Source organism: Cajanus cajan, chromosome 9 (genome assembly GCF_000230855.2).
Source record: "Cajanus cajan strain Asha chromosome 9, NIPB_CcT2T_4, whole genome shotgun sequence".
NCBI lineage: Eukaryota > Viridiplantae > Streptophyta > Magnoliopsida > Fabales > Fabaceae > Cajanus > Cajanus cajan.
Genome location: NC_138525.1, coordinates 4,750,432 through 4,760,390, shown reverse-complemented (window position 1 = coordinate 4,760,390; position 9,959 = coordinate 4,750,432). Strand labels below are relative to the sequence as shown.

Genomic DNA, 9,959 nt, shown 5'->3' with positions numbered 1-9,959 from the left:
GGTATAACTAGGAAGTATACTTCTGTTTTATCTATCCATTTAAAAATAAAATGATATTTTTAGTTATAACTCTATACTCAAAACAGGAATTAAACTCAAACTAGTTGCTTAATTAAGATTGAACTACAATGCTTGATTAAGGAACTCGTCACTTGCTTATAAAAAATAATGGCTGATTTGAATGAATAAAACCACACCAGTTAAAAACATAAACCAGTTTTCATACTGAGCCGTTTCTTTTTCTTAAAACGGTTTGGTTAATAATTAAAAGATCAGTTTATGTGGATATCAGGGCATTCAAGCGAGATGCAGACCACTTTAACTATTTTACTTTACAAAACAAAGTACATAACTGTCCAGCTAATCCTTTTCCTTGTTGAAAAAACTACCCAGCTGAACTAGCCTTTGTGTTTCTTATTGTAAACATTTCTCAAACATTTAAAAATCTTCCTCTAGAATGATCATTATTTGAAATTGAAAAAAAAAAATCCATTTTTTATTGTTTTACCAAAAGAACTGAAATTTGGATTGAATAAAACAACTCTTCTAACTTATCTAAGATAGTGAGCACTTTATGTCCTTCCCATTTTCCATTTCAAGTATCTTTCTACAATGTCCGGTCCACAGAGTTCCTTTACCACAGGCATGATTGCAGGGACCCCCAACTGAAATGTTGAATCTGCTTCATCTTGGTTGCTCCATGAAAGAACCTGTTTTCTTGCTTCTTTGATAGCTGCTCTTGTGGCACAGTGAATGGAAGCTGCTAGAAGTAATGGCGGCTCTCCAGAAGCTGCAGCAACATATTTCAATTTTTTCATTTTAGATTTTCAAACTGGAATAAGTGAAGCTTTGTCAATCTCATTATCAGTCTAAAATACTCCTTCCATCTCATTTTATTTCTCACTTTTGTAATATTTCTGTCCCAAATTATTTGTCACTTTAGAATATCAAGAAAGCATTAATTATCTTTTTCCAATAATATCCTCAAAAAGTAAATATTATAGTATGTGTTTTTTTTGTTGGTATAGTAAGAAAAATAGAGCAATTGTATTGCATATTTGATCATCTTTTGAAATAAGGATATTTTAGTCAGATAAGATTTTATTCTGGGACTTGATGTGATCAGTTTTTTTCTTAAGATGTATATATTACCTTAAAGGCTTAAAGGACAAATAAAATGAGAGAGTAACATATAGGGTGCAACATGCCTACAAGTTACAACCACAATCCATTTTTCTCAAACTATTATGCAGCCGAAACTGAATCAATTGTTATTTGTTCAACCACCTTCATCCTTAGGCTTGATACCAAACTGTTTATTTTTTAAATTTCTGTCATAGAGGTATTGCATGCATCTAGTATCCAAGCTAATACATTATTTAATATTTATTAGTTTCTTTATACCACAAAATATAATTAAAAAATATTTAGTGTCTTTATCATCCCTAAATTTTGGAATCCAACTAATATAATAAACCTATAATGAATCAATGGAAAAGAATGCATAAAACTTCCTGTTTCATGTACATGTGTATGAAGAAAAAATTAAAAAGACCAAAGCATAAAACTCCTTGGTCATACCTTTTGAAGAGAGAACACGGTGCTGGTGGTGCCCACTGTTGAGGATTTGAACATTAAACTGTTTAGGTATAGTGTCTATCGTAGGGATTTTGTAGTTCCAAGTGCCATCTTGCAACACCAAACCATCAAGATTTGTTTCATATTGTTCCATCATGAAAAATCCCAACCCCTGGACAAATGCTCCTTCAATCTGCAGAATGAAATTATATTGTTAGTAAGGTAAACATTCACAGTGGAATAAATGAACAATAGTTGTAACTTGTAAGAGACTATAAGCATTCTAGGAGCTCCGACTAAAATCTCAATTCTCAAGGTTTTGGTTTCGTTGGTTCTTAACAAGATATTTTTAGCATAAGGAATCAAAGCCTCTTTGTTTCTTAAACAAGATATCAGAGTTATAGCCTATTTGGAAAAGTGAACAGGAGTTAATTGTTGCCTTTTCCACTTATAATATCAAATTTAATATTTAGCATAAGAAACAGTTTCCATTTCTTTGCCCTTCACTACCAGATCCAGATGGCCTTGATGTGAGAGGCTCTAGTTAATAACAAATATTCTTGGGCCTTAGGGTTGTGCTTGCATAGCAAATATGCAGTCAGCTTACCTGTCCTAAATCCACAGCAGGGTTGAGACTTTGTCCACAATCAAAAATAATATCTGTTTGCAAAAATCTGGTTTCTCCATTCAGAAGATCTATTTCCACCTGACAAATAACTTCCATTATTTAGCATAGCAGTATAAGATAACTCAGTTACTTAAGCAACGTGGCTTGTGTGAAAATGGACCTGTTTTTTAAAACTTTTTTCTTAAAAAAAATGCTTTTTAATAAAATAAATAGTTTTCCTCCTTTTTTAAGAAGCAAATCTGCTTTAAAAAGCAATTTTTTAAAATTATAATCGCTTATTTTAAGTTTAAACAAACCCGCCAATATGTCATAAGCACTTAACATTCAGGAGAAGTAACCAATAATGAAATTGAGAAATGCCATTTTGATTTGAGATATGCATAGAAAACCAACTTACCTCACTTACTGCAGCACCATAATTAAGGTAATTCGAGGAGTTATTACTAGGTACATAAAATGAAGATGCTGATAAGTTCACAGCTTGCATGTATGCCTGTATGTTAACAAATTGTCAGCAACATGGTCACTAAATATTTATGCTTGTGGGCTAGGAAAATAAAAGAAATTCTCTGCGCTCAACTCCATTTCCAAAGTTTACTCCACGAGTATTTTCCTGATCAAAAGGAGTTAATTAAGCTCCCATAAATTATGAGAATGCTAAGTTCCACTTTTCCATCTTTCACACCATATACAATCAGCAATCAGTAGTGAAATTCAATCATATATACAATTTGTTTGGATTTTAGCTTTGAAGAGCTTATGAGAACTTCTCTATTGAAAATAAGGAACTTTTTCTAATATAGAAACTCTTAAAATTACTTCAGGTTTGTATCCAAACAAGCTTATAGTTCATCCATATGGATCATGAAGAGAGAAAAAGTGCCACTTGCTTCATGTTACTTGCATGATTATGAAGGGAACTGATTTTATCTCGTGGGAACTTCCTCTCATGATCATGAAGAGAACTAGTTTTATCTTCTTGAAACCTTCTCCTTGAGAGGAAAATCTATCATTAAAAATTGAGCTCTTTTACTTTATAGTAGATACCTGAAGAATAAGTGTCTCCCACTTGATAGAGCCCGTTTCCTCCTGCAGCTTTTCCTTAAGAGGCTTTAGCCTCTCTACCAAGATGTTGCAGCTAAGCCGAACTGCTTCACAGCTTGACTCTGATGTAGTGCTCCCAGAAGTGAAACCCCCTTGAATCATGCCCACAGTATCAGATTGTACAACCCTTATTTTCTCCAAGAGACCTTCAGTTCCATCACATCGAATAGCACTGAGAGCATATGCAGCCATCTGTTTCACCTTTGTCCAGAGACCCTGACCCAGTTCAATTCCTCCAACTTCAACAGCAATAGACCCATCTGAAAAAATACTTACTTTTCCTGGAGTGGGTCTTTGTGTCAGTTGAAACATAACTGGTACTCGAGAAATTCCCCTTTTTTTCCAGGTGTTAATCCTGTTAAACTCTTGCACCATTTTGGTTCTCTGGTCATAGTTTGCAGCAACAGCTAACTTACTCCATATTGAAGGCAACGTGTACTCATCGGGTTCACCATGAGAGTACTCATAGAATAACTGAAGACTTTCGTATGTATGAAGATTAATGCTTCTGACACAATCAACATCCATTGAAAGTGTAGCTGCAACATTTTCTATAATAGCTTCAGCAATAAATGATCCCTGCACCTCCCCAGGGCCCCTCATTGCAGATCTACTAGGATGATTTGTTCTGCATACCTTTATATCCAAAGATAGTGCTCCCCAGTCATACTTTTTAAGTGCGGAAGCTATATTATGTGGCATTACTGCACTAACATCCACATATATCCCTGCATTGACCAATATCTGAAGTTCTAGTGCAGTAATCTTACCATCATTCTTAAACCCGACACTGTAAGTTATCTTCATGGGATGCCTTCCTCCAGCCATTATCATATCTGTCTTACGATTTAGATAAATCCTGACTGGGCGCTGTAATTTCAGTGCTGCAAGTGCACATGATGCAGCAACCTGCACAATCTGATTGTTAGTACTATATACACATATGTGCATCCATATATAGTTTTCAAACTCTAGACCACAAAGTTATAGAGACTTTGATATTTTGTCATGAACTAACTAAATTTCCCAAAACCTTAAGTTGTTGAGTACAGACAGAATGGTTTTGTGCTTCTATAATATCTGTAACACATGTAAATAAAATACTAAAACCATATTGTCTTGATTGCTGAATATTATAATTAAATAAAAAAGGGAAATGACAATAAAGGCCTTTTTTACAGAATATTAGTGAATTCTCCGAACTAGAGAAATTTTGAAGGTTCATATCTACACTCAGCAATATTTATTAGTAAATCATAATGAGAAAAGTTATAGAAATATAGTAATAAATAAAAATTTCAAAATATTAAAACATAACTAAATACTTACAGGTATGGATTTTATGGCCTTTCCACCAAAACCACCCCCAACCCTTCTTGTAATTACACGAACATTATTTTCGGGAATTCCTAGGCATCTTGCTATAATAGAATGTGAAAACTCAGGGCATTGGGTTGATGAGTAAACTGTTATGCAATTGTCTTCATCTGGAACAGCAAGTGCAGTTTGTGTTTCCATATAGAAATAGTATTGAGACTCCAGTTTCATCTGTATTTCACATTGAATTTGATAGATAATGAATATTTTGTTCAGCATAACCATTTAAACATTAATTATTCAGGAACAAACTTAAAGATTCCATCAGAAACCCAGGTTCACAAATCTGTCAAGTGACTGGAAGGGGAAACAAAGGAGAACAATAAACATATTATGATGTACCTCAGCAGAAAGAATCTTGTGATCTGCTTCAGCCATTCCTTTTGATATATCACCAACATATTTTGGATAGAGAAAAGGAGGAACTTCAAAAAAACTAGATCTTTCAACAGCATCTTCAACAGATAGAATAGGTGGTTCAAGGTTTTCAGTGTCATAATCAACAACTGCTGAGTTTGCCGCCATATCTGCAAGTTTCTGAGTATCTGCAACCTAAAGAAGCTATTTGGTGACTAAAATGGTAGTATTATCATATCAATCTCCAATGAAATGAAAAAAAGGCCTATATGTTGTGGATCAAAATAAGGGATTAAAGAACTCACCACAAAGGCAATGCGATCACCAACACATCTGGCCATCTCTTCTGCAAACAGAGGTTCGGTACCAAATATAGTCTTAGATCCAATGTTTTCCCCACCATCGGGAATGTCTTTACTTGAAATGATATCCCTCACTCCAACCAGTTGCAATTCAGGCATGAGCTTTATATTCCTTACCCTTGCTAAAGGCTTTGCACTATAAATATATGCTCCATGTAAGCAATTTGATGGTGATGGAATGTCATCCACAAACACAGCCTCACCTATATGATTATTCATAAATATATACTTGTTATTGATCATAAAGTTTTAACAATTAAACATGAAAAGTCATAATTGACAGGCACCAAAACAGGATAAAATAACACTTCCACACGTGAAAACTATTGTATGGCCTGGAAAGTGGACTTTTAGCATAGTTATCTTGACAACAGTTAGAAGAGAACCAGAGACTGTAAGATGCAAAATATGGATACGCAATCCATCAGAACCAAGAGCACAGGGAACCAGTTTTTTTTATGAACATAGTGGTTTCGACTTCTGCCATGCAGAAATTGGTTATAAATAGTACTAAATGAATACAAGATTTCTCCAAAGGAAGAGAGCACAGGAAGGGCAGAGCTTAAAAGGTTTTTAGAGAAGGAAAAAGCTCTGTCACATTTGCTTGCTACAACCTGCAAGATTCTGAGGAGAAAGAGAGACATTTTTATGAACCTGATGAGGAGATTGATATCACAAATCCCATGGAAGTGAATAATGATGGGCAGTCCAATACACTAGTCTGCAGGCATTTTGAGGGATCAGGAGAGGGTCAGATGTACACAACCTTACCTCAAGTAAATATTTAAGTTTGTCACTTTGAAATGTTGATAGAAATGCAAATTAAAGACAGCAGTGAGTGAATCAGTTCAAAACTTGATGATACAAAACAAACCTGAAGCTTGTAGTGCAGCCCCAGATTTCACGATTGGCTCACCAACAGGATGGTATTCACAGCCTGCTTCAAGGACTTGCTTCCCAGATGACAGTAAAGTTGGAACTTTGTCATGGTGAACATGCTTCCAATTCTCTTTTAATTCAAAATCTTTAACAAAAGGAAGATTAATATGACCATTCAAATTACCATTGCTTATTACAAAAGGGCCAATCAGTGGGTTAAAGAACTGAAAAATAAAACCAGCTGCCAAACTTGAACAGTAGGCAGTTTTCGAGGTATCATCTTTAGGTACAATAGCAGCCTTGACCAAGTTGACAGCATCGTATAGAATGCTAACACTTAAAAGCTTTCCAGCTAAAAATTCCTCAACTTTTTTCACTCTGATAGCATGTTTACTCGCATAAGCACTGAAAGACAACCTACAAGTGTCTATCACAGTTCCATCAGAGTCCTTGCATGGAGACACCTTAACCAGGAAAGCAGCATTCAAGTAGGGAAGGGCATTTCCAAGGGGTCGAGGAGAAGCTCGATACGTTTCGAAGAGGAATCTACTTCTTGGTTCTGAGGATTCACTTTTATTGAGTTCCAAACTAGGAATTTTAATGCTTAAAAGAACACTTTCCAAACCTAATGGTGGTCTTTCCAGAAACTCCTCCAATGTCAGCCACTCAAATTGTGTACCAGTCATTACGTGAACCATTGCATCTACAGCAAGAAGCAGTATAGCAATATCAGATGGAAAATTACTTCTTTGTGCCATAACTAAATTGCCACCTACACTGGCTGTGTTCCGAATAAATCCTGAGGCAACTTTGCTCAGATGGTCAGCAATCTTTTCTAGTATTATTACATAATCTGAGAGAAAGTCACTTCTACTCTCTTCCTTCAGTGCTTCAATAGCTTTAGATATTGTCACTGCCGCTCCAATTTCAATCCCTGTTCTGTCCTTTCTGATCTTAGAAAGCTCCGAAATTCCCCGTAGATCAATGTATTTATCATAGCCTTCTTTATCTTTGTAATATCCCATACCTGTATTACTAACAACAATTTTTATCCTGGTTCCATTAGCATGGTTTAACTTCAATAAGCTCTGAAACTCCGTTAGACTGATAGGTCTGTGCCAACTGTGTTTCTCAGAAGCCAAGAACAGATCATGTTTAATTTCCTTCAAAAACAAAGGAAATCTACTATTTGTTTGATTACGGTCATATTGAGGCAACCTACTAAGCATTAAGTTCTTGCTCTCTCCCTTTCTCCAGAAAGAGTTTAACCCCAAATCCTCCATATCAACATCAGCTGCAAAGCTTTTGCAGACATCAGCAATTGGTCGATACCCAGTACAGCGACAAAGATTCCCTGCAATAGCCTTTTCGGCCTCAGTAACAGTTACTTTTGAGAAGCCAGCAGGTGGCTCTGGACAATTTCTCTTTTCAGCATTGACTAGAGTTCCAAAGAGGGAAACACACATTCCAGGAGTACAAAAGCCACATTGAGAAGCATGGAATCCTGCAAATCTTTCATGAATTGGGTGGAATCCTTCTTTACCATTTCCAATGCCTTCACTAGTTGTTATTGAACACCCATGTATGCTGCAAAGTAGTGTGAGACAAGAGCTTGCTGTAAAATCCTCAACTTGGTCGAGCACAGGATCATATTTGGAGATTAAAACTACACAGGCACCACAGCCCCCTGAAACCAACCATGTCAAAATGTGAATACCAAGTTAAAAAAAAAATTAGGACTGCTAAAAGCCAAACCTCCTCTTTCAATTGCATGACTAGAGCATCAGATAAATAAGATGACCCCCCCCCCCCCCCCCCCTCTTATCAAATACTGAGGTTACGAAGCTTCTTAATGGGAAGGAGAATTTTTTCTCACACACATATGAGCCGGAAAATTATTGATACACCTCAAGAATAATAGGAACCATTACAGTACATGCTTATAATCAGAGTAATCCATGTATTGGCAGACAACTTTTCTATTTTTTTTTTCTTAATACATCAATGGCCAAAATATACTCTGAAACTATTTTTAAAATGTGAATTTTGGATTTAACTCAATCCTATAAAATTGGTTTTTAAGGTGAGAATTATTCTTCAATATACTCTAATTTGACCATATCATTAATCGAGGTAGGATCTCCATCATTGGACAATGAATATAATGTTACCCTTAAGCAGAAAGGGAGTAGAGCTGAGTGCAAAAGTTGAAGAGGAATCCTACAAGGGCACAACAGCTTTCAAGTTTCAACTAATCCATTTGATCTGGAACTGTAAAATCATTCCGCAAGACCATAAAAATCCATTCAGGATTTCACCAAGTTGAGCATCAATCAGAGCAGCACGAGATTAATCTTACAGAGACAGAAGGAAAAGATGAATGCATGTAGCAAATACCAAGCATATTGAAATCAAAAAACAAGAAAAGATCCAAATTTCAAAGCAGGCACAAGAGTCTGACCGTACCCATGAAGGGGAACAACACTAAAATCCAATTCAATAATCAACCACTAAACACGAACATTCATATATATGAATATATACCTTCACCACAGCCAAGCTTGACACTCTTGAAGCGAGTGCGAGTACGCAAGAATTCGAGTAAAGTCGTTGATGGGTCAACGTGGGAGAGCTCAAACCTCTCGCCATTAACACCAAAAACCAAACTTGTTGGTGTCTGCAGCTCCATAGTAGTACAGTGAACAAGTATTGTTTAAGTTATGAGCAACGGAAGAAAAGTTTGATAATGTGAGCGAGTCTGAATTGAGTAGTTATCTTTGTTTACAACACAATCAAGTCAAGTGTTTGAGAATGATGTCGAAACATTTGGTACGGTTCTGCTGCCTCATTCTCACTTCAATTCTTTAGTAATGACGTGTGTGTGGATACTGTGGCCGGGAAGAAGACGCAATTAAAAGTGACCAATTAGTTCTTTTTTTAATTAATCATCAATAAGGTTGTTTCTTTGTAGAAATTAATAATTCCATATACTTTTGTACTTGCTAAAAAATATTGTTATTATAAACTTGTATCTTTGAGTATTTTCTTTTTAATTATATTATTATACGAAATCCCATGATTTCTTTCGATTGATTAAGAAATAATTTTTTTTTACTTAAATGTATGTATTATTTCTTTGAGTTAAGTGTGAGATTTTAGTCTATTGTATTTTAATTGAAAATTTTAATTATTTAAATATTATAATTTTATAATTTTAGTTTCTTAATTTTTAATTATATAATTTTAATTTTTAAAATATTATAATTATATAATATTAATTTTTTGAATATTATAATTATGTAAATTTTTATATATTTAAGTTATTTCTCTGAAAGTACTATTATATTTTTAATAATTTATTTTGTTTTAATTCTTTATTCACGTCTCTAATAGACTGCTTAGTATTTTTTTGAGAAAAAATATTTTTTTATTACATTCCTTTAATGTTAATTTATTTATTCTTTTCCAAAATGCATGCGGAAAGTGATTTTGTACCATACGTAGTTCCCAACTTGCTGTCTCCATCAGTTATGACGTGTTTGGAATGAAGGAAAGTAAGCAGGATAAGGGAAAACATTAAAATTAGAATTGAAAGAATAGTAGAAAGAAGGGGAAAAAATTAATTTAAATTTTATAAAATCATTTTTTTCCTCTTCAATCAAGCAAAAGAAAAT

The 9,959-nt window shown here is 34.7% G+C and overlaps 1 protein-coding gene across 1 annotated transcript; it reads right to left on the bottom strand.

Annotated features, from left to right (window-relative positions):
* Positions 1–296: 296 nt before the first annotated feature.
* On the bottom strand, positions 297–9,172 carry LOC109796188 (abscisic-aldehyde oxidase). Its single transcript, XM_020355855.3, has 10 exons — positions 8,830–9,172; positions 6,281–7,972; positions 5,350–5,609; positions 5,030–5,239; positions 4,640–4,858; positions 3,254–4,219; positions 2,604–2,699; positions 2,186–2,284; positions 1,582–1,771; positions 297–790 (listed from the first exon to the last, which is right to left on the bottom strand). Exons 1-10 carry the CDS (start codon positions 8,972–8,974, stop codon positions 573–575), a joined length of 4,095 nt encoding a protein of 1,364 aa, XP_020211444.1. The 5' UTR covers positions 8,975–9,172; the 3' UTR covers positions 297–572.
* Between the last annotated feature and the right edge of the window lie 787 nt (positions 9,173–9,959).

Bases quoted from the DNA above. Each gene is read 5' to 3' on its own strand.
- LOC109796188 (XM_020355855.3), bottom strand. From the start codon at position 8,974: ATGGAGCTGCAGACACCAACAAGTTTGGTTTTTGGTGTTAATGGCGAG. The intron at 7,973-8,829 runs GTATATATTCAT...GGTTGGTTTCAG, and splicing joins CAAGCTTGGCTGTGGTGAAG to GGGGCTGTGGTGCCTGTGTA. The intron at 2,700-3,253 runs GTATCTACTATA...GTTAACATACAG, and splicing joins GGGAGACACTTATTCTTCAG to GCATACATGCAAGCTGTGAA.